Below are 27981 nucleotides of genomic sequence, written 5' to 3'. Positions count from 1 at the left end.
GGTGGGGTGGATTGGATGGGAGTGGAGTGGATTGGAGTGGGGTGAATTGGGATGGAGTGAGGTAGATTGGATTGAGTTGTGGCATATTGTTTTGGATTGGAGTGGTGTGGATAGAAGTGGGACAGATTGCTTTGGATTGGAGTGGGGCAGACTGGAATGGGAGATTTGGAACGGGGCAGATTGGAGTGGAACAGAATGTTTTGGATTGGAGTGGGGCAGATTGTTTTGGATAAAAGTTGGGCAGAATGGAGTGAGGTGGACTGGAGTGGGGTAGGTTGGTTAGGATTGGAGTGGACAGATTATTTTTGATTGCAGTGGGGCAGATTGTTTTGGTTTGGAGAGCAGTAGATTGCAGAGGGGCAGATTGTTTTGGAGTGGGGCAGATTGTTTTGGATTGGGGTGGGGCAGATTGTTTCGGATGGGAGTGGGGTAGATTGGAGTGAGGTAGGTGTCAGTGGGGCACATTGTTTTGGATTGGGGCATATTGGTTTGGATTGGAGTGGGCCAGATTGTTTTGGAGTGGTGCAGATTGTTTTGGATTGGAGTGGGGTGAACTGGAGTGGAGCAGATTTGACTGGGGTGGTTTGGGAGTACTGGAGCGGGGTGGGTTGAAGTGGACTGGGGTGGATTGTGGTGGAGAGGATTGTAGTGGGGTGGATTGGGGTGTGCTGCACGATCATGCGTTAAATCCTTATTTCAAAAATTATACATAATAAAGAAGCAATGTCACTTGTCATCTTTTGAAAACAGTGCCCACGAGTAAAAAAAACAAAAGAAAACATGAGTGCAAAGTGAGAAAAGACAACTTGGAAAAATAAAAGAAAGCTAGCTATAAAAAATAAGACTCTGCAATTGTGTTTTTCCTGCTGGGCACGTCTTTGCCAGTTACAAGCCTTCTTTTTGCTGGGCACTAGAAGTGAAAAAGAACAAAATAGTTCCTCAATCATGTCTGGAGCGGCGGACGGGCATTGATTAAGTTGAGTCAACCAGTGCTTGGTCCCTGCTCCACAAAGAGGAATTGAAAGGATGCCCTTCTGGGAACGTTTTGCCACTCACTTGCCTTCTGCTTGCAGGGCACTAGAAGTTAAAAAGAACAAAATAGTACCTCAATCATGTCAGGAGCAGCAGCAGGGCACTGATTAAGTTGAATCAATCAGTGCTTGATTCCGGGTCCACAGAGAGGAAAGGAAATAATGCATGGCCTGCAGTGATGAATTACGAGGCTGTAAAGAAGAGTGCCACGCAAGCCAATAGGCAGCCTCCGAGCCCGTTACTGTACAGAACAGTCTAGCAAGTGAGTCTCATGCACTAATGCATGCACTCGTGACCCTAAAAATAATGTCATGCTCGTACAGGGAACCCACACAGTGCGTAAATTAAGCTGGTGGTTGTTAGTGGTGCCCACCAGTACTCATTTTTAGGAAACAGCCCTTATTTTTCCTCAAACATTTCCCAAGAGGGCAAGCAGAAAAACACTCTTGAAAGAAGGAGGAAGAGAAAGACGGAAACCTGTCACCAAGGAAGAAAGCAGGAACCTGCAAGAATGTGATAAAGGGGTAGGGCGTGTCTGTCAGTGGATGAAAGAGGACTAAGGTGGATTCAGCAGTATGCAGCTTTGATATTTGGCTCGCTGATATTTGCTAGCGCCAGCAGAATGGCTTCTGAACAGCTCTTTGGGCACCGGCACTCAATATTGTACAAATTAATCACTGAACGCACATGACTTCATTTGAAACCTGGGAGGACATAGAAGGCCCCATCCTGCTCAGCAGGGGAGCTAATACAGGGTACCAGCTCTAAGCAGAGCCACCACCCACTGCCCTGCTTGGCAGCCGCTGGACCCCGTGCTTGCGAAAATACCTGACCTACTTGTACCAGGAAGGCCAGTGGAAGGGAAACTGAGGGAGTGATGTGGTAAGTAGGAACACTGCTAATGGATATAAAGAAACGAGCAAGAATGTTCTCCCTGACTGGAGCACAGCTGCAGTAAACGCTGAGGAAAAAATGTGAAGCTCAATGGAAATATAAACACATCTAATGTAATGTGTGAATAGAAAATATGACAAAGATTTCCAGCAAACTGAACAATTGAAAATGTACTGCCCCTTGTTGATTCTAATGGCAGATGCGAATGGGATAAGCCATGCATAGGGAGCAGCGGCATGTTTTTCAATGTCCTACTGCAAGACTGAAAACAAGCATCGCAAAGCCAGTAGCTCTCGCCTACGAGAGCTACTGACATTGTCGGTGTTTTAGCCATGTTACACTGCATGGCTAAAGGTTAAAAAAAAAAAAGCTTCGATGCTGGCCGTGTCGTTTTATTCAGGTGAAAGGGTGCATGTGAGGGTAACTGCCAGAGGGAGTAGGAGGGAAGGGAGAAAGCAACAGGAATTGAATGCAGGAGGGCGTGGGAGGGTCCAAGGCAAGCAACAATGTGGGTGGAAGGGGTCAGGGAGCAGGACCTGCAAACACAAGCGCTCTTATGAACTGCTCCATTTTAAAACTAAAAAAAATACCTCCTAAAGCTTCCTGTGGAAGGATACTGCTTCCTCAAAGGAAGCAGTACTTGATCTATGTTCCACTGCATGGTCCAACACACAAAGAGAAAGTGAATCGACATGAGCTGACCGATGAGACGTAAGAAAATGAGAATATGATGAAGCCAATCAATGGTAAGTAATGGGTGGCTCTAGGCCCTTTAAAAAAATTTTTTAACTTAACTTAACAAAATGTCTCGCAAGAGACAGCACATGAAATCTCTCAGACGAGACCCTAAAAATGAATGTATACTGCCCTTATCGGTTCTAATGGCAAATAGGAAGGGAAGGAACCATGCCTATTGAGCAAGGCGCGTGGTTTTATTTTTTAAAGGGTTAAGATAGGTAAACACTATCTGTTGAATGAGGCAAATCACATTCTTTATGTTCTGTGACAAGGAAGGGGGCAATGTGGTAATGCTGTGCTTCGGGTGAGTCTGGAGTGCTGTACTAAATTACCTATGGATCTTGTAGGATAATGGTAGACAGCTCTTGCGGTTTTGTAAAAAACAATATAATCGTATGAGCAAAGGAATATAATCTAATTTAAGGGGAAATCTGTAGGAAACGTCGTCTCACTGTATGCACGTGTTATCATCAGATTAAAAGTAAAAACGGTCACCAAACCGAGTGAAACTTACATTGACATGTTTCATTCTTACTTATGGCCTGCAAGTTACTAGGAACAAAACATGTGAATTAATCATGAGAAATTACAACATGGAACAGTTGACCACCCTAACAAAAGGGGTCACTGACTTGTATTTGTTCTAAAGTCTGTGAATAGAACTTTGATTGCTAAACACATATAATGATACCCTGTTGCAAACGTTTTGGGTATCTTGACACATGCAGGCGTTACTGGGCCACAACTGAGGTGGTTGAGATATTTTACCTCTGCTATCCCAGTGCCTGACCAACTGTAGTTACTGATAACTGAGCACCAAGTGCTCCCTTTCAGGACTTTACTCTCAAGGTCACAAGGGATGCAGTTCAAGGCCCTAGTGGTAATGTAAGTGAGCCGCGTAATGGGGATGCTTAGAGACTCAACAGACACACAATGGAACTTAGTAATGACTGTCGAGCTCAATTACTAAGCTTTATAGAAAATGAAAAACTACTTAATTATATCAGGCACATATTACAAAACATATAGATTATGAGAGTGAACATAGGTTTCTAACTAGGCGCTACAGGTAAGGTAATAGTGATCTTTTAAGGCAAATTACAGGTGCAGCCTCAGAGAGGGAAGTGTAAGCAGGTTCCTTTGTCTACGACCCACATATCCTTCTCTTAATGGTACTGGGTTTTAAAACAGTTAGAAAGGTTGACAACGATCTCATTTTCAGCCCCACGACTCTGGGACTGAGTTCAGTTGATGTTTACTTTCTAAGTGACAGCAGGACACTGGGGCAAGATCCTCACTGCTTGCTATATGCATTTGGCTATTTGTTCTCTAGCAATACTGCCAGTGGAGTTGTGGATCCCACAGCCATTCAGCATGGGCATCTTCAATTCCCAGTTCTTTAATTCAGGACCAAACACAAATCTCCTACCCAAAAGGTGAAGGGAGCTGACCCACAGGTCACTGGTCTGTATACAAGCAAGGTCATGATTGGTGCTAGCACATGTCACAGTTCCCGGGAGCACAGCATGAGTTTGACTATGGGAGACAGTAACGCTTCTCTTCCCTATCTTGGCAGGGAAACCTCCTCCAGCACTCTGGTTGAGATGTTCCTCCTAGTCAGGGATGACGACGAGCAGCAGTCAAATTTGGGATCTTCAGTACAGTGCTCCACAGTCAAATGCGGTGGGAGGGGGATTCAAGGAGACCCACACCAGCACAGGGGTCAGCTCCTACCATGTCCTTCCTTTCAGGTGTGACCAAAGGCACTAGTCATGCTCGAGATCCTTTGTCCATGCACCATGCTTAAACAGCAAAAGGCAGGGAGATCCAGTCCAAAACTTGGGTTGGCTCATCCCTTCTCTAGTGCATTCTTCTGTCAGTTACTTCATCCATCTTACCCAAGCTTGCGTCTCCTCTGGCCATATATCCTTTTTCCAAAGATGCTCTTTGCTCCTCATTCTTAGCAGGCAAGGTTGACTCCTTTTCAAGGCAGATCCCCAGCTCCCTTCTAGGAAATAGTTGCAGGTTTTTAAATGATGTCTCCTGTCGGAACTTTCCCTGATACTCTGTCATGTCTTTGGTCAGGGAGAAATCCTTCGATAATTTCAGGAAGTTTGAAGCCTTCTCTTAAAGTTCTTTCCCAGACAATGAATATTGGTTCAATAGTCATGATTCTGGAACTAGGTTGAGGGTGCCTCTTTGTTCATGCATCCCTCTCCTCCAGAGTAGACTCGAGACCTGATTTAGAACTCGACCGATGGGTTACTCCATCACACCGGTGATGGGTATCATGTCTCCCAAAATCTAAATTCTATTCTATCCTCTGGGATTTAGCTTTCGGAGGACGGGATATCCTTCACTGTTGTGACAGAGTAACCCATCCGCCGAGTTCTAAATCAGGCCCGCAGTCTTTGTCTTCAGTTGCTGGCCCACAGCTGGGAATGGTGAGGGATGTTTCCAAGGAGAGCACGAAAATAAAAGAACAAGACATGAAGTCCTTGGGCCTGACAGCCATCAGATTTTTTTGAGTAGCATATCATGAGTAGCACATCTTGGGGGGACAATAGACAGCCTCTGACAGAATAGTTCACCCTGCTCCTAAAAACGAAACCATTGTCACTAACTCTCTACACCCATCATCCATCCTAATGGGAGTGCTCAGGAAGGAATAATCAGGGAGTCACTGTTACATTTCTGTAGAAAAATCTGTTTCTGTACTCCCACCACACCTCAATATCTGGCGCCATGGTTTACCAGGCGAAATCCAAAATGGATCCCATTGATCTTATAACCTTGGTGTGCTATACAAATTTATGATATCAATCACCGGATACACCTTGCTCATGTACCAAACACTCAAAAAAGGGCCTGTTCGTGGCACTTTGGCCGAATTTTGGTGAGCAGGACTGTTACTCTTCTTACTCGCTACCATGGACAAGAAAAGGCAGGTGTGCTGCTACAGATCCAAAAAAGGTATGCCACCATCATCCCTAAGCAGCTATGAACCTGTACATAGACAGCAGTCTCGTGTAAAAAGGAAGGCACACTTGGTGTGCCCCTCTAGACCACAGAGCCCAGCTCTGGGATTTCAGTACTTTTTAGCCATACAAGACCTCAGGGCTGCATGTGTAATTTTATTGTGCTTTGGGCTTTAAAAAATGCAGTAGATACTTGCAGTTGGGTAATTCTGGGTAGGGCTCATGGACGTAGGAAGTGTGGGGGACGCGGGGGAAGTATCCCCCCCAGATTTTGGAGGGTGGGGGACACAGGGGACGAAGGTGGGGGGGACAAGGGGACAAAATAATTTCCTCTTTTACATCTATTATTCAGAGGGCCATTAGCGCACAAAAGCGCTACTTATAACAGCCCTGCACCGACCATCCTCCAATCTAATGGTAACAGAATGAAGGTGAGTCAGGAGGCCCCCTGCACCCTCTGCTCTTTTGTTTGTCCTGTTCACAGCTGTGGGCATTAAGGGTGCTCATAAGAACAAAGGGCACAAGGAGGAGAAAAGAGTTTTGGATGATTACTGTCTGCATCACCTGCCGCCTTGAAGAGGAGCACTGCAAGACGCCTTCAAGAGGAGCTGCAAGACAATGAGGAAGATGTAAAGAGGAAACACTCAGCCTGGTGCCTGCAGGCTAGAAAGGAGACTCTGTGAAACACAACATTTGTATTTGCCTAAGATCACACTAGTTGGTGAAACAGTGAAATCGAGACCGGGCCCAGATTTTACCTTTTCACACAACAATTTAGCTATTAGAAGGGCATATTTTTCTAACATTTATGTTTAATGTTTTGTTATCTAGGTAATGAAGGGCTTGATTATAGTGTGGCTAACAGGGAGAAGCCATATTTCATTTTGGGATGTTATGTCTAGGGTTATTATTTATGTTGTTGTTATCGTTACATACTTCAGCATATTAAAGTATATTATCTTTTCTCTATCTTTTCTTCACTGTACTCTGAAACAATCTACCCTATGCCACTGCACCCTACACCACTTTTCTCCACTCCGTGCTACTCTACGCCACTGCAATCTATGCTGTACCACTCTACTCTACACTGCTCTACTCTGCAGCACTCTACACTACGCCACTGGAATCTATGCTATTCTACTCTAACCATTGTATACTACACCCCTGCACTCTTCACCACTTTATTAAAAACCAATGCACTCTATGCCACTGCACTCCATGCCAATCTACTCTGCACCACAGCACTGTAGTCCACTGCTTTCAATGCCACTTACTCTGCGCCACAGGACTCTAGGCGACTGCACTCTATGCCACTCTACAATGCACCACTGTACTCTGCGACCCTCTAATCTGCAACATTGCACTCTGCCACTGAACTCCACGCCACTCAACTCTGCACCACTGCATTCAATGCCACTGTGCCCTGTCCCACTGCACTCTTTTCTGCACCACTGCACTCTAATCTACTCTACTCTACACCACTCCACTGTAGGCACTTCTCTCTACTTTGAAATCATCTCCTCTATGCCACTGCAATCTACGCAACTCCACTCTATGCTATGCCAGTCTAATCTACCCTGCACCACTCCAATGTACCCTGCGCCACTCCAATCTGCTCTGCACCGCTCTATGCTACTGCACTCTACATCACTATGCTCTACTCTGCAACATTCTACTCTTCACCACTATACTGTACTCTGCAGCAATCTACTCTATGCCACGGCACTCTATGCAACTCTATTCTACTCTGCACCACTGTACTCTAAGCCACTCTTCTCTACTCTGCATAACTCTACATCACTGCACTCTACACCAATGCATTCTATGCCACTCTACACCACTGCCCTTTATGACACTCTACTCTGCAACATGGTACTCTGCCACTGAACTATACTCCTCTCTACTCTGCACCACGACACTCTACTCTGCACCTCTCAACTATATGCCACTCTACTGCACTCTACACCAATGTACTATATGCCACTACTCTCTATGCCACTCAACTCTGCATCACTGCACTCCACCACTGCACTCTACACCAGTCTACTCTACCTTGCACCACTCCACTCTACCATGCACCGCATCACTCTGACACAGCACTCTGAACCACTGCAATCTTTGCTGTGGCACTCCACTCTGCTACCCTCTACTCCTCACCACTCTACGCTACTGCACTGTACGCTAAACCAGTGCTGTCTTCGTCAATTCACTCTACACCACTTTACTCAAAACCAACGCACTCTATACTACCACACTCTACACCAATCTACTTTGCACCATTGTACTATTTGCCACTTCACTCTAGACCACCCAACTCCACTCTATGACACTTCACTCTGACATTACACTCCATGATACCAGACTCTGACACTCTATTCCATTAAACTCTAACACTTTCTCCACTCTGTAACTCCCTACACAACTCCCTGTATGCCACTCCATTCCACTTTACTCCACTCTATGCCACTCCACACCACTCTATGCCACTTCAATCCACGATACTCTACTCAACGCCACTGCACAACCCTCTATGCCACTCCACTATACAACAATGTACTATGCTCAACAACACTTTACCCAACTTTCTCTATGCTAGTTCACATTACTTTACTTCACTCTACTCCAGTTCACTCTTATTTATGCCTTTCCACTCTATGACACTCTGCCACTCCACTCTCTGACCCTCTATTACACTGTGACACTAATCCACTCTACTACTACTTTAAGGCATTGGCGCTTGATTAGAGATTCAGATCTCCATTGATTGCCTTGTCACTCATATGAGACGTGAGTCAGATTTATCTCCGCTGTTTTGGTTACAAGCACTCTGGAACCCTTTTACCTCAAGCTTAACGAAGGCTTAGGATGATCCTGCTACTTGTCTATGGGATCGAAATATCATCGGCCAAAGTACCTTGACTTGAATGTGTGATATTGTACATAAGTTGGCATAAGCATAGGTACTATGAGCTAATGACTTCTTGATTCACTATTTGAGTCATTCATGTAAAAGTGGGTGTATAAAAGCTTGTAATTCATTATTGTGGATGCTAACCTTGTAGGAAAGTAGCCTCTTTCTAGCTTGGTTACCCCCACATTTGGCCTGTTTGCCAGTGTGTTTGAAGGTGTCTACTGGGATCCTGCTAATCAGGACCCCAGTAGTTATGCTCTCTCCCTTAAATTATGGTTGTTGCATACTGGTAACCCAGTATTTCACCCAAGATTGGCATACTGATGCCCCCTTATAAGTCCCTAGTATATGGTACTTAGGTACCCAGGGCATTGGGGTTCCAGGAGATCCCTATGGGCTGCAGCATTTCTTTTGCCACCCATAGAGAGCCCATGCAAAGGCTTCTGCAGGACTGCCATTGCAGCCTGCGTGAAAAGGTGCATGCACCCTTTCACTGACAGTTACACTGCACCAGGTCACTTGTAAGTCACCCCTATAGCAGGCCCTCCAGCCCTGAGGGCAGGGTACAAAGTACCGGTGTATGAGGGCACCCCTGCACTAGCAGAGGTGCCCCCACGACCTCCAGAACCATTTTCCCAGACTTCAGGAGTGTGGGGACGCCATTTTACATGTGTACTGGAAATAGGTCACTACCTATTCCCAGCTACATAATGGTAACTCCGAACATAGGTATGGTTGGTATGAAACATGTTGGAATCATACTCCAAGGCTTTTGAAAGCATTGGTTGTATGATTTCATGCACTCTGGGGGCTCCTTAGAGGACCCCCAGTATTGCCATTCCAGCCTTCTGAGGTTTTCCAGGCAGCCCCAGCTGCTGCCACCTCCCAGACAGGTTTCTGCCCCCCCGGGGCCTGGGCAGTCTGGTCCCAGGAAGGCAGAACAAATGATTTCCTTTGGGAGAGGGGTGTTACACCCTCTCCCTTTGGAAATAGGTTTGGAAGGGGTATCTTCCTTCCCCAGGCCACTGGAAATGCTTTGAAGAGCACATTTGGTGTCCTCCTTACATAATCCAGTCTACACCGGTTCAGGTACCCCCAGTCCCTGCTCTGGCACGAAACTGGACCACCACCCCAGGTGTGCTGCTCAGAGCTCCTCCAGAGGGTCCCTGGGTTTTGCCATCTTGCATTCCAAATTGGCAGCAAACTCTGGGAGCATCTGAGTGGCCAGTGCCAGCAGGTGTGTCAGAGCCGTCCACTGATAGGTGCTTACCTGTTTAGCTGACCAATCCCCCTTTCAGGGCTATTTAGGGTCTCTCCTTTGGGAGGTTCTTCAGATTCAGATTGCAAGACTCCAGCAGGAATCCTCTGCATCCTTTACTTCACTTTCTCACCGAAGAAACTGCATCTGGACCCTCCAGGAACTCAACAAACTGCAACAACGAAGCAAAGACGACTTCTGCAACATTGTATCTCCAGCTCTTGCCAGCAAATGCAACTGTTTCCCGGGCGTGAATCCTCAGAGGACAGCATGTCTTCAGTCTGCACCAGAAGAATGAACGAATCTCCCTTGGAGTGAAGGAGTCACTCCCCTGCTTCAGCAGGCACCTCTCTGCAACAATGACCATCCGCATGGGTCCCCTCTCCTGACGAGTTGCATGGATCATGTATCACGGGTGGTGGACTGAAGAGGTCCTGATGGTCCTGACGTCCTACTGTCCAACTTTGGTGGAGGTAAGAGATTGCCTTCCCACGCAAGACAGTACTCCTGTGCACCACATGTTTTTCAGTTGCCAAGGCTTATTGGCATCCTTCTATGAAATTCTTTGTGCACAATGTATCTTCGGTCCCCAGCACTCCTTCCTGAGATGCACAGCTTCCTGAGTGGTTCTCTGGCAGCATGGGATCCTTTGTTTTTGTGCTGCGTGGGCCTCCTTTTGCAACTCCTTTGTCCCCGTGCTGGGGACTCCTGTGTGCGCTGGCTGGTATTCTGTGGGCTCGCTGAGTTGCTGAGAGCCCCCTCTGACTCCTCCTCCAGGGTAGAGTCCACCAGGTCCCTCCTGGTCCCAGGCAGTGCCATTTTCCGCTAACCATGAGCTTTGCCTATGCCAAGGCTGCAAACCAGACTGCAATCATCCATCCGGTGTGGGATATCATCTGCGCCAACCAGGAACCCGCATCCATCTTCTTGGGTGCAGTACTGACTGTTGTTCTTCACCAGTGGTTCTTCTTTTGCACCTTGATTCGGGTTAGCAGGGGCTCCTGTCCTCCCTGGACTCTTCTGTGCTTCTTGGACTTAGTCCTATTCTTCCACAGGTCTTTAGGTCCAGGAATCCACCCTTTGTGTCTTGAAGTATCTTCTGGTTCTTGCATTATCTTCTTTCTCGTGTTCTTGTGTGTTCTAGGAAAGTTACTGTGATTTACCTTTGCTTTCCTGGGATCTGAGGTGGGTTCTATTACTTACCTTTGGTGTTTTCTAACACTCCCAGTCCCCCTCTACACACCATACTTGCCTAGGTGGGAAACCAACATTTGCAGTCCACTTTCTTAGTATATGGTTTGTGCTCCCCTAGGCCCATTTCTAACCATTGTGATTTTCACTAATTGCACTGTTTTCTAACTGTTTTTATTCCAATTGCTGCATACTAGTGTAAATAATTGGTGTATTACTTACCTCCTAAGGGAGTATAGTCTCTATGTTATTTTTGGCAGTTGTGTCACTAAAATAAAGTACCTTTATTTTTGTAACACTGAGTATTTTCTTTCATGTGTGTGAGTACTGTGTAACTACAGTGGTATTGCATGAGCTTTGCACGTCTCCTAGATAAGCCTTGGCTACAGCTATCCCTAAAGAGCCTGGAGTCTGGACACTGCCTACATGTCACTAATAAGGGTTAAATGGACGTGGTATAAGGTGTAAGTACCATTGGTAGCCACTACAAACCAGGCCAGCCTCCTCCAAACCACTGTACTATGTAGGTTACTTTTTACATTTTTCTTGTAATTGGTGACATTGGGTCATCCAGATAACTTGTGTAATGCCCGAATACCAGTCTTTCTCGTATACACTGTTGATGTTTTCCCACTACATTTGATCTTTTATATTTTGATTCAATAAATGCATAAAACATTCCCTTTGCATACTACTTTAATATCATTGTTTATGGGAGTGGTGTTGCATTTTATTCAAGGGACCCCTGTTCCTTTAAAGTTAGTTTACTGCTCCATTCTAGGACACTCTATTTACTCCATGACAATACGCCACACCAGTTGATGAACCATCATTCTCCTTTATGTCATTAACTTTGAGCCATGCTGAATAGTAGTCTTACTAGTGTACAGCATGGCTAAAACACATTGGCAAAGGCAATAGAACTTGCATAGGCGAGACCTATTGGCTATGCCAATGGTTGTTTATAAGGTATGAACTTTAAGGTGACTCGCAATATCCTTATGTACACAGGGGGTATTTTACCCCATATAATACATGGTCACACCACCAACTTTCCCACAAACCACTTAAAACCCTGGTGCACAGCTTCTGTCATTCCAAGCTATTGAAGTACAGCAGAAGAAAGAAAAGCAACATTCCATTGTTTGCTTTAAACAGCTGCATTAATTATGCTCTGTGACCTGATCTGCCTTTTACCTTGGCTGCTAGCTCTGGCAGAAGGCATTATAATGTCAGAATTTGACTGTAATAACCCTATCATAGTCATTTTCTGATGTCTGTTCTTTATAATCAGTGAATGTCTTTTCTTTACACACAATGACTTGGTGCATCACAAACAGACGTTTCTAAAGAAATTAGTGACTGCAGTTTATACAGAGATTAGAGAATCCATGTTTATATAGCCTGTAACTCCAAGAGCTTCTTCAGTTGAAATGCTCCTGGTTATGACTGATGTGGAGCTGAGCTTCCCAAGATCACACACACATGAGTAGAAGTGTTATTAGAACTATGGTTTCCGAGCACAGTTTACAACTGTTGTACCTAATCGCTTTTGATCTCTCCAGTGGGGTTCCAATTGGCATGAGGCGAAGGGCTTGGTGGGTGTGGGGCGCAAAGGGTATGTTCTTCCTTTTTACCCTCCTACCTTTATTTGCTTGGTGCATGAAGATGCAAGGTTAATCAAAATTTTATTTTCACATTTGAGCTCATTACTTTGTGAATGTAAATAACGATAAAAGATACTTTCAGACTGTGAAAAGATGCCTTCCTTTCTCCCTATTTCACTTCCAATATATATGATTGTGTATATTTATCGAAGCCTGCAGTTCGTAAACAACGAGCGATGTGCGTAGTGTTGATTGAAAGTCCCCAAGGCTGTCCCTGTCCCCCCCAGAAATTCATTGTCTCCTACACCCCTGGTAGGGCTGCATGCTTGCAAGTCCATGCTAGGGACCTTCCCGTTTCAACATACCCCAAAGGAACTTCCACTATCTCCCCGATTAAATAAATATTGTGAGTGAAGGCACCCTCAATGTAAATGGAGTTTCTTTTTATGTGCAATTTATTACATGGGTGTTTATGTGCATAAGGACCCAGGCCACATGAATTGGTTGTAAGATGTTGCTTCTTTGCACATAGCTGATATGGGTCATTCTAACAATTATTTCACTATTTACAGATTTGAAAACGCCCAGACCTAACCACCATGCCAGAGCTAAGACTTGGGAGTTAGAGAGTGAATTTCTGCTCCCCCACCCGTCCTGGGGCCCCCTCCCCCTAAACTGTGTGATATCAGATTTGTTATTCCCCTTTGATTCCACTTCCCATAACATTCGTTCTTGACATTTCGAATTAGAATTTCTAATTAATATTTATTGATAATTTAATTCATATTAAATTAATTGAGTCATGAAATGAGAGGCTCAATCACTTACTAGGTTTCGTTCTTCCTGAGGAAGTGAGAAAACTGAAGAAATGCGGATACACTTAGAAAACGATGACTCATTTTGTTGCAACGACCTTCCGATAAAGCTAAAAGTTTTTCTTTAATGGGGAATTCCTGTGGCGTCTTAATCATCCGAGAAGGGGCAATTAAGCACGAGATTGCGCTTGAGTTATAAATGCAGTTTACGTTTTTTGCCAGTTGGTGCGCAGTTGTAATTGTTGGTTTTGTTGTATATACATTTTTTTGTTTGTGACAAAAATATCATAACTAGAAGAATCAGAATACAATGAAAAAACATAAATGCATGTAAAAAACGGAAGGGGCTTCTACCGCAGACTTTGCGATCGCTTTTTTAAATGTATGTCCTGGGAAAAATGCCACCACATTCATTGTGCAATAAAGTTGGAAGGACCTAGGCAGTTATTTTGACTTTGGTGACCTGTACTCATCCGCCAGGACAGGAGGGAGTCACTTCACTGCCTCGAAGTACTGTAGCCTGTCTCATTTAGAGATCTCTGTCTGTCTGGAGGAGATCTCTTTGCTTCAGAAGAAGCCACGGCAACTCTTCCATAGCTGCCAAGTTTTTAGTTTCCTTTAGCGTAACGCTTTCATGTTTTGGATGTGTTTATATGTCACATTTTAATGCCATAGAAGTGACACTTCAAATGATGGCACTTTACAGTGAATAGGACACGCCACGCATGTCCATGAAATAGGGTAAATATCAGAAAATACCCACTTTGTACAATCTAGTTGTGTAGAAGTAACCTTAAAACTCAACTAATGCAAATTCTCTTCAATTTATCTTTGAAAAATATAGGATCTTTAAACATCAACCACTATTATCTGGTATGTTGTAAGCACTACCGAAAAGAACAACAAACTGCAATTTGCAAAATGTATTACGTTGTTAAAATATTATTCTCGACTGGCCCGAGCATTTGAATATCTGATGCAATTTACGGGTTGATCTTGCTCCCTAAGAAACAACTAACTCATGACAATCTTAGGGGCATATTTACAAGCCCCTAGGGCAGTGCTTAATTTGTAAATACAAAGGTGCCGGTGCTCAAAGCCCTCCTCTTAAACACGAGGCTGCTGTAATTAAATTAGTCAGCACTGAATACTGAGGCAGTGTAATCCTGAAGCCATCTCAGGCCTCTTCAATCCATTTACGGCTACCTCCTGCCCCTTCAGCTCATTCTGCAGCTTTCTACTTTCTCCCTTTATGACGCTTTTTCGTTTTTCTCTTCCTCCGTCTTTCCCATATGAGTCTTTTGCTCGCAGCAAATGCTTGAGGCATAAGAATAAGCCCTGGCCCTCAAAAATAATTGCCGATGCTCAGCACCGGAAACAACAAGCACAAATTAAGCACTGCCCTAGGGCCATCGGAGTGTCAATTTTTGTGGAGCTCTGGTGGTGCTGTGCACTGTGCCGTATTTAAAAGGCAGGGTTTGTTGTGTAGCCATTTTAGTTATAGCTCCATGCATGTTATTTTAGCACATTAGGCCTGCCACTGTTCACTTTAACCTAGATTTATTTTATTCAGCTTTGTTTATTATTTTAACAATATCCACTTTTGCGGTCTCATTTTATTTCTCTCTATCTAGCTCTTCTTGCTTAGGCCAGCACTGTCGTTCTCAAACAAGACATTCTTGTTCACTCTGTGCTTCTTTCAAGGCTGCAGTAAGATAGGTTGCTGGTGAACGTGGTAAAAGTTTTGTCTCTGGTATTCATAGAAAAACACACATCCTTACGTAGAGACAGTTTCACAGAACATCAGCTGTTTTATTACATAAACACTTCCCTGTCCCTTTTAAGTTAGAGGAAGATTCCAGCCAGAGGACCACAACTGTATGCTGATTGCTGAACGCTTCACTACAGCTGCTTATGCAGACATCAGACCTTTGCTCAGGTGTGGGGCATTATGTCTTCCGTGGGGAACCTGAAGGGCAGAATTAGAGCTTAACATGCTGTGCTCTATTATAGCCTAGGTAGGAATTAGTCTATTGACTCTAGTGACAATATGGTACTGACTCTAAATAGTACTTGGTCTGCCAAACTCTAAATAACCTCATTAGCCTGCATTGCTGCTTTGTTTTCTGTAGGTTGTTGATTGTTCACTTCAGATTGTATATTGGTGGTGGGTATAATATGATTTGCCTGAAAATACCTCACAAGGCCAACACACGGAATTGTGGAGACATTGGGCCTGATTACGACCTTGGCGAGGGGATTACTCCGTCCCAAATGTGACGGATATCCCTCCCGCCATATTACAAGTTCCATTGTATCCTACGGAACGTGTAATACAGCGGACGGGAAATCTGTCGCATTTAGGACGAAGTAATCCCCTCCGCCAAGGTCATAATCAGACCCATTTTCTTATAAGCACTTTACTAGTACTGAAGGTACTACTTCTGAGCTCTCAAGATTTGAGCATATAAAGGTGACAGGCACAGATGAACAGATTTCCGCAATATAATTGCTATTATCTATTGTCCTCCTTGTCAGAGAATGTTTATCTTTCTTGTTTTTGAGTTTTTCGTAGAATCTCCTGGAATTAGGTTCTAAAATTCGAATTATGGGTGACTAAATTCGAGTTGGATACTAGCTTGATCACTCTCAGGGAATTTAAGGATGTTAGAATGTTCTAGAAACCATCAGGTTCTAAGAGTTTGCTGAGGGGCCTGCACATTGAGATGGGCATCTTTTTGATTTGGTCCTTGGTTTAATAGAGCTCTGCAAGATTTGGTATTGGTCACCATTTCTTGGTCTGATCGTTTCCTGGTCTGATACTCATTCCCTGTATGATGCAAATATTCAGAAGTGAGATAAATAAAGAAGCTGTTGTATGATAAGGGCAAGGATTTTCATTTATTGAATATATTTTTTTTGCATCAACTAAGTTGATTCCTGTATCCAGTTGGTTGTTAGACTTCAACCAACTGCATTAATTTGATGAGAAGATGGAAGGGGACTTACAGAAAGTAGTCCTAAAGAGACTTCAAAAGCTTAATGCATACCAATCCCAAACCCAATACGTTGCTTCCATTCGACCTGTCCATCTAAAGTGTATGTAGGAAGGTTCTGTGCCCAAACAAAGGCATGCTGCAGGAGGCATCATAAACTTTATTAGAAGTCCACTATATTGGCCAAAAACGACTAATGATGCGTAACCAATGTTGTAAATCACTTTGAGGAGTTTTATGCACTATAACCAGCTCAAATTGTAACAGCAATACTTCCCTTGATCAATACGTTATTTGACCTACAATTCTGCTTTTTGTAGATATTCATACGTTTACTGTCAAATACCTGACAGTAATTAGTCAGATAAGGAGGTTGATCAAACTGACCTTGACACATGTCAATGTTTTTTTTTTTCTTACCATCACCTTCTGGCATTGTTCAAAAAGTAGGTTTTTGTAAGTCCATCATGTTGACCATCTGATATCCCCAGTTCAAAGTTTCTGAAAAGAGGTTGCTGAGCTGCTGGTGGAAGATCTAACAATAGTGATAGATGATTCACTGATGAGGAATAGATATCCAGGTCCTCTCAAACAGGCCACAGTTCTTTGTTTTCTTTAATAACTTCTTTTTAATGTTTTTCGCAAAATATAATCTGAACAGTACCACCACATTACAGTCCTGCACCACACCAATCCACTTTGCTAGTAGCTCAATCACTAGTGCAAAGGGAAGTAGGGAAAGATGCTATCCCTGTCTTGTACCTCTCTCTATTGAGAACAGTGAAGACAGCACCCCATTGGCAGACGTGGACCCAAATAACATGGCACAGAGCCTCAACATAGTGGAGATACTGTGCACCAAAGCCCATTCATTTCTGAATCTGGAACATGAAGGGGAAATACACCAAATCAAAAACCTTCTCAAACTCTATTAGGACCAGGGCAGCTGCCTCTTTCCGTTCAGCTGCCCTAGTCATGTCCAATTGAAGATGCCACAGACAGTGCAAGGTGCATGGACTGGCATAAAGCCCTTTTGGCTGTAATGGATCAGGGATCCTATTACATTTCTTAATCAAGTGGCCAGTATCTTTGCCAGAATTGTCACTTCCTAGTTGATCATTGAAAAGAGTCTATCAGACAAGTACCTACTTGGATCTTTCCCCTGTTTGGGAATCATCACGAACATGGCATCCCTCACATCAGCCAGCAGTTCTCCCACCTCCATTACCTCTGTGTACATATTTAAGAGATGTGGTGCCAATATGTAGGAATATTCCTTGAAGAACTCTGCAGGAAACCCATTTGGGCCCGGGGTCCTGCCACTGTTCAAAGCAGTGATCGCTTCTTGAACCTCCTCAAGAGTCAGAGGGGCGTTGAGGTCACCCATCTGCAGTGGGTCAAACAAATTTACTGGTAAGTTGTGGGTTATCGGGTGGAGTTGCTCAATGGGTATGGGAATATACGTGACAAACAGAGTGGCATAATACTCAGCAAATGCACTGGCTACAGACGTGGCTTCTGACACCAATGTGCCATTGCTTTGACATATCTGTAGAACGATGCAGGGTTCTAGGTCATGAGTCACTAGTCAATAAAATAGTTTGCCTGACTTGTCACCCCATTCATAAACATTGTGTTGGGTAGCAAGTCAGGTGAGTTTGGATGCCCCTAGCCTCTTTTGTTTGAATTCTCCTCTATGGCATTCAGTCGCCTAATGGCATGAGCAACCCACAAAACTGTAACCTCATTTGCAAGTTCCTGGATTTGCTTCTCCAGGCCCTGGGCACTTCTAATCTCCTCCCTCCTGATCCTTGATATTCAGGCCTTAAGTTTATCGTGCACTACTGTCTTGAAAGCTCCCAAATGGTAGCTGATGAGTTTACCTACCCAGCCTTTGTGTCAAAGTAGAATAACAAACCCTCTGTTGCTGAGCCACCATGTTTTAAAATACCATCCACTGGATCCCATCAGTAGGCCAGCGCTATAAACTAGTTCTATTTAAGAGTCGTCGGATAGGCTTTTTGGGGGAATTCACACCCTCCTCAATTCCATCATGTCAATGTCAGGCATGTAATAATAATCCAAAGGAGAGAAGTTGTGTGAGTGTAAAAAAATAGTTTACTGCCTCTCGTCCAAGTGCCATCTCCTCGAAACATCGCATTGACCCATGGAATGAATCCACGATGCAAGGGGGAAGACCTAGGTATCCTTTTACTGCTGAGGGTGTCAAGAGTTGGGTCCATGACATCATTAAAGTCAATGGCCACCACTAACCGCCATTCAGAATTAATGTCAGTTAGCTGGATAATATGGCATTGTCAAGTCCACCATGTTTGGAGTAATATATGAACTCACAAATGACAGGTATGGCCATCCATTGTACCTGTGAATATCACAAAGCAACCAAGCTAATCGGTGTGAACTTTTGACACAGCCAAGAGGAAGGACTTCCTAATGAGGATGGCTATACAACTCACCCACCTCGTAAACCCAGGATAGTAAGTCCATGCCTAACCGTGCCTATTTAGAAAGTAGTCATTATTACCCATCAGGTGAGTCTCCTGAAGCACAAAGGTGCCTGGAGCTAGTTTTCTACATGGGTGAGGACTGCTGTCTTCTTAAATTGGTTGTTAAGCGCAGTGACACTCCAGGAAAAAGACCAGAATGATTCGTCTATTGGGGTGTAAGCCATCTATTTGGGTATGATGTTGGTGGTGTTTGTGTGAACTACTATTCAGTGCAAAGAAAAGTATAAACCTTACTCTCCTTGGCATAGGTTGCAACCAGCAATCCCAGGCAAAAAGTCCCCCTCCCTACACTTTTAAAGTTGATGCATATGTCACCGATCAACATAACTGTAATAATTAAACTCCTCATTCCTCAAAATACCACCAAAAGAGTAAAATTAAGAGTAAACTATGACTTCCAAATGAGCCACGTATGGGGTGGAGGTGAAAACAAAGCTATTCCATCTCACTCGTTCAGTGAGACCAGTCAACCTCTGTCTGCTGCCCCACTCCACTTTGCAAGTTTACTAATTGCAGCTTTTCTGCATACAGACCTATAATCCCACAGTCCACCAATTGAAAGTTGCCATTAGAATGTTACCCATTGTCAGTGTTTGTATGATACCATACTGGGGAGTCACGTGGCAGTCAGGGAGCATATGGCCCTCCTTGTGGTCAGGCCCCCAAAGGGAGCTGGCCAGGACACATTCCGGAGTTTTGGGCCATGACTCTCAGAAGCCGAGAAGTCTACCTCTTTGCCTGATCCAGGTCTTCTGACAGGGGCAGATTTGACCCACCCATGTTGTCTCTGTCTTTTGAGTTTGAGGAGGACAGAAATTTCCCAGATGTCTGACCCTGGGGCCCCACCCAAGCCCTGGAGTTGGGGCGAGGGAGTCCACTTCTAAACCTAGGCCCAGGTATTGTCAGCATTCTCAAACAAGTGCATTTGGCCTTGGTGAATGGCTTTAGGTCTTACTGGGTGCAGGAGCATACATCTAATTTGCATTGCCCTCATCTTGACCTTGACTTCTGTGAATGTTCTGTATTGCTGCTAGTCCCTCACTGTGTAATCGGGAAAATCAAAACCTTCATTGCTTGAAGGAGTACAGTTTGTTGGGTTCTGGCCACTTGAAATATAGCATCTCTGTGCCGATAGCTCAATAATCTCAGAATGGCAGGATGTGATGGGGCCTCCAGCAGCCATTTGCTGGTGAGGACTATGAGTGCTCTCTCGATGAGAAAGGTCTTGTCTCTGGGTCCATAATTTGAACCATTTTGTGAAAACGATTTCTACTCATAACCCTTCTGTGTCCTCCAAAACACCTACCAAGTGCAGATTATTGCATCTGGAGAGCCCCTCTGCATCTTCAGCCCTCCTTTCCAGTTAAAGTGTCAGGTCACGTAACTTTATGAAGTCCTGCTGAAGAGTGCGCGTGTCATTATCTGTAGAGGACATTAGTGAGTCCAACGCTCTTATGTGTACGCCACGTTGGAGACAGGGGGGAAATCTCTGTGCCGACTTTGTCTATCCTCCCCCCAAAGCCGTTCTGGATTCCCTAATAGCTTGAAGCATCTCTGACATCGGAGCGGATCCACCCTCAGGAGCGATCAGGTTCAAGCCAGGACTGCTGCTGTCCTGGGCCGCCGTCTGACTCTCACTCTGTGTTGTAAAATGGTTGTTTTTTCCCTGGGAGGTAGTTATCTGCCATCCCGAGTTCACCATTGTGGATCACCTCTGGGTGTCTGCAGTGCAGACCACAACAGTTTTATCCAGTGCCTTTGGAGAGTGTGTCATCATGGCGAGCAAGCGGAAAAAAACAACAGGAAGGGAGGGCAGGCAAACCCAGTGTGGGATAACCTTGAATGCCAAGGAGGTGGTAGTTAATGGTGGTAGGTGGTCACCTTGCTCCCTCTCTCTGTGAGCCACCAGTGAGTTGTGCCTCCCAAGGTCTCCAGCCCAGTCATCGATTTGATGAGGTGTGAAGATAGGGTGAGTTCTGTTAGTGGCTGGCGGGGCCGTTCATGAGCACTATCCCCTGGTGGAGGGTCCAAAACTCCGGTAACCCGGGCCTGTTGTCCGCTTTAAGGCCCATGTTTAAGGAAAGTTTGTGTTGCCTTAGCGTCATTTATTTTGACGCTAAGGTGGCGCTAACTTAACTCATATTTATATTTTGCCGGTAGACCCGTCTAGCGTCAAAATATTGGAGTCAGTGCCATTTTTAAGAAGCACCAACCGACCTTGTGGCAATGAGATAGAAGGTAGGCATTCCCTTCTAAAAAAGGCGCTAGCCCCCCAGCGCCATATTTAACTCCTGACGCTGAAATGTAATGCAAGTAGGAGGCTGAACTATATAATAGCGCTAAGCTCGCTTAGCACCATTATTTAACGCCAGGTCAAACCAGGCGTTAAGGTGCAGAAAACACCATGGAATGGGCACATAGATGCCCATCCCAACCCCCATCATCACCACGACCCACACCACAGGGACACTACAGGAGGAGGGAGCTCATCCCAGGTAAGTTGCAGGTACGTGTATGTGTATAAGTGTGGTGTGCCACAGGGGGCCCCTTACATGGGTCCCCTGCCTGGCACTGGGTATGTTGGGCTTGCCCTGTGGACACTGGTCCCCTGTGGTGGACATTGGGCTGCGGGGGGCTTTGTTATGCCACTGGCATTGCTACATTCTGTAGAAATTGATATCTTTTAAAACAAGCAAGAGTAGAATCAAAAGAAATACTTTGCAAACTGTTGTAAGATTATTAAGCTGGTAAATGAGAGTGGTAAGCCAATTTATAAGAAGTCACTAGTAAGTCATTTCATAGGAGGTCAGAGTGCTTGGAGCCTGCACTGTGCTTGATGCTGCCTTCATGCTGCATCCTAATCGAATCAAGTTTCTGTCTTTTGCTATCTTGCCTCTAGATAGTCCAGTTGCCATTGGCAGACACTGAACATCCCTTTGATGTTTTCCCTCACTCGGACTGGAATTCCTTCTTCCCACCGCAGATACTGACTCCTGTAAAGGACACTCCTTTGTAGAGCTCCCAACTTAACTGTAGGGTGGGAATTACCTGTCTAAGCAAGCCCTTCCTGGATGCATTATTGTTATTATAATTGACATTTATCAAGCACAACTGTCACCTAAAAAAGGGCAGCCTGGCGATGACTATCCTGAATGAAGTTAAACAAAGAAATTAAAAATGAACAGGGTAGTGGAGTGCAAAGTTTTTACGACTTGCCAGAGTGGTAAAGATCGCTAATGGCTCGAAGAGCAGGAGGGAAGATATTTCACTGTTGAGCAGCCTGTACCGAGAATCTCTGCCACGTGATTGAACTTTATTGAACTTAAGAACTTTTAGGAAGTTGGCATTCAAAGATCGTTGAAGGACGTAGCTTAACAATTTATCCTAAAAGAGGCTCCAACCAGTGCAGTGGAATGCCTTGTCAGCTACAGACAGAGATTTAAATTGAATTAGTTTTGGCACAAGGAGCCAACAGAGAGAGTCCGAGGGAGTAAGCTAACTTGGCAGTAACTGAGTCAATACAGAAAAGACGCCTAATAAGATACTTTGACACCCCCAAAAGCAGCGCAGTACCACAGCTGGGGCTACTCGGGATGGTACTCCTCACTAATAATGCCGCGTAACTGACTAGGAAGCAGAGATACATTTTGAGTAATATCCGCATTAACGCACAACGAGTAGATGAGAGTCTGTTGACGGGGGTCGTGAGTGAAAGATCACAATTCATATGCACCAATGACCATACTCAGACACCGCCTGCAGGGAGCATAGCTAACCACCCACTGTAGGACGTATGTTTCTCAACAGGAACAGTTGAGAACTCTGCTGTAAGTGCCAGACACACTAAAAATACATGACTTCACTTTGCATAGAAAAAGAGGAACTTGCAGATGTCTGCAGAGACTTTAGGGGTTTAGTGGTGTAACAGACTCAATGCTTCATAAGCTCTTCATGTCAGACCCTGATTTCTCTCACATTCATGAATAGTAGCGCTCTTCCATCCCACACTTGCGAAAACAAGAAAAGGTTTTCGCGTACAATCACTCGCTGCCTGACAGCATTTAGTACGGCGGCCTGAGCACCGAGCTCAACCAAGACCTCCCTAAGTCCCTATATATCCTTACTTGTAATAGCAGTGGTTTAGAATAGAAGTTATCATTGGCTGCTTCAAAAAACCCTTTTGCTCTCTCCGCGTAAATACGAATCAAAAGTGTTTGTTTATTTTTTCCTAGTACTTCGCCACGTCACAGCACACGTGCGAACTGTACAACAGCGTCGCATCTTCGTTAGTTCCCCTTCTGATCTCCCTTCCCGAATGTTGACATTTCCGGTCTCTAGTTATGGAAATTTTCGATTGTACATACTGCCGGGGCGTTTTTGAGAAACAGGTGACTATGCCTTTTTTCGAGATTTCAGAAATAACCTAATTTAAAATCCCCATGTTTCTGCTAGCGCAAAGGGGGGCCAGGGGATGTATGTCAGACGCCTGGTGCGAGGGTGGTAAGCCCAAGAGCAAAGACTGGCGAAGGAAACTCCGTTTTTACAAGTCAGAAAATCTATACAAAGATGTCACACACACCCAGATCCCTCCCGCATCGATTGTATGCCGTTTTTCCGTACTATTAATTAGTGCTTTAGATGGACCGGTACTGTCCGGTACTGAGTGCCGGCACTTTTTTATTTTGAAAGGGAGAATGCACTTCTCAAGAAAATCGCAATCCCTTTATTGTGAGAGTACCGGTACTTCTCAGAAACAAGCATGTACTCTTGTACAGACTACCAGCACTTCTATTTTTTCCATTTCAAGCACTGCTATTAATATATTGTTGTAGTGAGGGCGTTTTGCCATCTGTAAACACCTAATCAATTAAAAATCAAACTAGAGAATCTAGTCGCATATTAAACATACAATCTTTTCGTGTGTTGCTGAGCCTTTGTGGCTTAAAATACTCCTGTTTGGGCCCTAGTGCTACGAACATTTTGCAGTACACAAACTACACATTACATACTTTAGCAGACTTGCACTTTTATTGACAGAAGAATGAAACGTACGTTTTCCTCTGCCTGTGTGGACTCATTCACTGATTCATGGGCACTGTTCGGTGAAAGGAGAGAAGCTCTGATGGCATAAGACAGAGTGAAACAGCTGTTTCCCACCTGTTTCTCTCTCTTACCAACCCCACGAAAAGAGCAAATAAGGAGTCTGGGAGTAGTAAGTATGAGTTGTAGTGGATTACTTATATAAATCGGTCAGTAGTTAGCTAGATGCTGACAGTAATTATGTCATCAATGCAGTGTCACCTACCAAAGGTCACAGTAGCCTATGGGCGCTCAACACTTCTGTTTAGAGTTAGGCACATATGCTTTGCACTTGCTGGGTCAGATCTGACCCGGTTTACTACTGGACAAAAGTTATTTTCAGAAGAGAATCGTTCAGGAACCTTTTCGAACCAGCTACGCATTTCACAGAGTTCGGGAAAATCACAATTTCGCAGAGTTGGGGTGTGTGACGGAAGCCTGTCAGGAGCTGTACCAGCTTTGTGCACTAGGAAACGTGCACCCTTGTTTGCTGTGCAATCCATAACGTGTGTGCATGAGTGGGCTTCCAGTGTTGCTGTAGGCCGCGCGGTGCTTGTTTTATCTGCAAGGAAAGCGTGCGCTCTTGCTCCCTGCGCTCTCGGAGTACTGTGTGTGGGGCTTCAGGGCTTACACTACTGCTGCTCGTGATGTACCTCTTCTGTGTGTGAGGGAAAAAGGCCCTGAAGGCAGCTATGTTGTAATTTTTAGCTGAATGCAATGGGAATCTGCGTTGCACGTAATGCTTTTACATCTGGTCTTTAAATGAGAGGTAAACGTGTAAGGTGTGTGTGTATGTGTCTGTCTCGCACTGCTGCTGCCCGTGCTTTTCTGCATAGAGGAAGAGCCCACGGCTTGCTGTAACGTGCTTAATTTGTAATAGAATGAGTGCCGGTGCCAAAAGCTGTGCTCAGCAGCATCTCCCCCCAGCCCTTGCAATTAAATGACGACCCGCCTTATACCAAGGCTGCCTAGTCTTAGAACCACCTCTTACCAGACACTACCTGCCCCTTTAGCTTGCTCTTGCAGATTCCTGCTTTCTACATTTGTGACTGTTTTTTCCATATTTCTCTTCCCCCATCTTTCTCCTTTGTGTTTTGCACACTCCTGCAATTGGTAAATTTGAAAAAACACAAGTGCCAGCCCCAAAATATAATGTGCCAGTGGCCCGCACAGGCAACTACCAACTCAAATCAAGCACGGTTGCTGCCTGTGCTGCGTCAGGTTTTTGTATGTGAGGAAGCTTGCACTAGTGCTGATGCTTCAGCTTCTAGCTCGAATGTAGCACAGAACCCTCAAGCAGCGCAGAAGTGAGAGAGATCCAGCCCCATGCCAGATCTGGCAGCTATTACTGACCCATTTCTGGGAGCCAGGTCGAGGTGGCGAAATATGCAGGATTTGTCTGTAATTTGCAGACACCGGGACACATTCAGCAGCGCACGCACGGTGTCTGCTTTCTTTTCCAAGTAGCACTGTGCAGGGGGAGAAAGGGACTTCTTCATTCAATTCTAGCTGAACCCAAAACAAAATGGTTCTGAACCCATGCCTTGCAGTTTTCATGCAGCTTCGTGATGTCGTAGCTCACTGTCAAATATTAGCAGGTTGCAAGATAGGAACTAAAGGTAACCAAAGGATCTCTGTGTCAAAAGCAGTAGCCGACTTAATCATCTACATAAAATACAGATCCGTGATCTGCATGTTACTTCGTGTGATTTGCAGGCGACACAGTTATCCGCCACATTACTTTGTGAGTCAAAACTGTACCTAAACAAAACACCAATCTCTCCAGCAAATGCTTTAATAACCAGAGTTATCTTTACATTATTATTATTCTCTAAGATTTTCTGCGAACACAAAGATCTCTGCAGCACATAACAAATAATATGTTTTTAAATGCAGCCTTTGCAAGCCAGAACAAATTTACTGCCATGTTTGCCCTTGTTTCCAACTTCTCTGTGGCAGTTTTACACAACATAGATGTTCAAGTAAATTCTCAGACTGCTTTGCATGACTCCACATCCCATTTTCTTAGCTACATCTTGACCTCCAGTTCGTGGTTTACCAGAGCAAATGGTTTCCAGTTCCAGCACTGCCTTGCGATAGTGATCAATACTACCGTGCCTGCCTCGCGCACAGTCGCTTGCACAAGGGGCGCCAGCGCTGTATTCCATTGTGTCTGATGGAAGCTTGCAACGCTACCTGTGCTGCAACCGTCCAGCAGTCCATGTGATCCTGCTGGGGCAGGATGTGCTCGACAAGAAGCCTCCTGAGAAGTACGTACCTGGTGAACAGCCGTGCACCTGACAGAACCCGTGCACGGCGAGCCAGCAGATGGTGGTGCACAGAGTTGTGGCGAAGCTGGCGAGTCGCCCCTCGGACGCCATCTCTTCTTGCCGTCTGGTGGCTCTAGCGTCGGAAGCGCCTTGTAGAGGACCAGAGACCTCACGAACCACCAGCCTCTTATCACTCCCGATAGACTCCGTCAGGCAGCGAAGGACATTACTTCAGGCCCACGTCACGGTCTTCACGTCACGACTGCAGCATGTTTCATTGTTCGCGCGGAAGGTTATTATTTTTAACCAGGGTCGGAAAAGATTCGGCGTCTTCACTTCCTCAGTTTCACATTTGGGGCAGCGAGAAGCCACCTCGTAGTCACGTGAGCCTCCCTTGTTCCACATACAGCTAAGAGGGGCGCTGACGAAGCCAATATTATGATCTTTACCACAGTCATATATTACAGCCCTTGCTTTAGCTTGAACCGGCGGAGCCTACTGTTAGTCCTCGACCTACGTGAAAATGTCCGCAGTCCCCACCAAGTTTTACGCCTCAAATAAAAAGTATCTTAGTCGGGTGTACATAGGAAGAAAGGAAACAGCGATTTCGGCTTTTTTTTTGTTTTGTAATGAGATTTTCAATACTTTTACCTTACCTGAAGGGTTAATCTTGACTCTGACCTTCCGAAGGCTAAGAGGAAAGGAGGGTGTCCTGAACTATTCTGTGTGAATGAGGAGTAGTACACGGCAGGCAAACAAGAAATACACCCCTTTCATCTCCTGCTGGCCAGGACAACTTCTTTATGAATGAGTTGTCAGAGATGGGGTGATCAGCAGACCTGAGTCCCTTTGTTCCGGATCAGTGAGGTTCCCTGCTGTATATCCCGTATCTCATTTTTGATCTGATTCATTCAGAAATATAATACCATTCCATACCTCACAAGTGACCAAGGGCCAGATGTACAACGCGTTTTTCATGGCGCAAACTGCGAAATTCGCAGTTTGCGCCATGCAAAACGCGCATTGCGATGCACATTCCTATTTTGCAAGTTGGTACCGACTCACAAAATGGGAATGCGACTCGCAAATAGGAAGGGGTGTTCCCTTCCTATTTGCGATTCGCACCGCGATGCAGAATTGCTTTGTGACCGCGAACACGGCCGCAAAGCAATTCACAGTTAGCACCCATGTGAAGTGGGTGCTAACTCATTCGCAAAAGGGAAGGGGTCCCCAGGGGACCCCTTCCCCTTTGTGAATGTCACCCAAAATATTTTTTCAGAGCAGGCAGTTATCCAATGGATCACTGCCTACTGTGAAAAACTGAAACCAAATGGTTTCATTTTCCCGAATGTATTGCAACTCGTTTTCCTTTAAGGAAAACGGGCTGCAATATAAAAAAAAAAACCTGCTTTATTGAAAAAGCAGTCACAGACATTACCTCCCGTCCCTCCCTCGCCTTCCTTTTAAACCAATGAGGCCTCCGCCTCCCCCCTAGACCCTCCCTTCCCCTTTTAAACCCCCCCCCCCACCCCTCCTGTTTCTTTTGTCTAGCCCACGCTAGACGTTTTTCTTTCCCTTACCTGCACGGCGGGGCCTGGAGGTCTTCGTTGGGCTGCTCTGAACTACGCGGAAGGAGGGCCGGCTGACGGGGTCGACCGGCCCTTGTGGCTGGGGCTTTGTTTCC

General features: G+C 45.1%; 1 protein-coding gene across 1 annotated transcript in view; it reads right to left on the bottom strand.

Annotated features, from left to right (window-relative positions):
• Positions 1 to 26633, bottom strand: part of LOC138245674 (proteinase-activated receptor 3-like) — a 95096-nt gene extending 68463 nt beyond the window's left edge. Inside the window, exon 1 of the mRNA XM_069199481.1 lies at positions 26306 to 26633. Within this exon, the coding sequence (XP_069055582.1) occupies positions 26306 to 26408 (103 nt within the window). The 5' untranslated portion in view covers positions 26409 to 26633. The remainder of the gene's footprint in view (positions 1 to 26305) is intronic.
• Positions 26634 to 27981: the final 1348 nt, after the last annotated feature.

Source organism: Pleurodeles waltl, chromosome 7 (assembly GCF_031143425.1).
Source record: "Pleurodeles waltl isolate 20211129_DDA chromosome 7, aPleWal1.hap1.20221129, whole genome shotgun sequence".
Lineage (NCBI taxonomy): Eukaryota > Metazoa > Chordata > Amphibia > Caudata > Salamandridae > Pleurodeles > Pleurodeles waltl.
The sequence above is the reverse complement of the archived record's forward strand: the minus strand, read 5'-3'. Positions and strand labels throughout refer to the sequence as shown.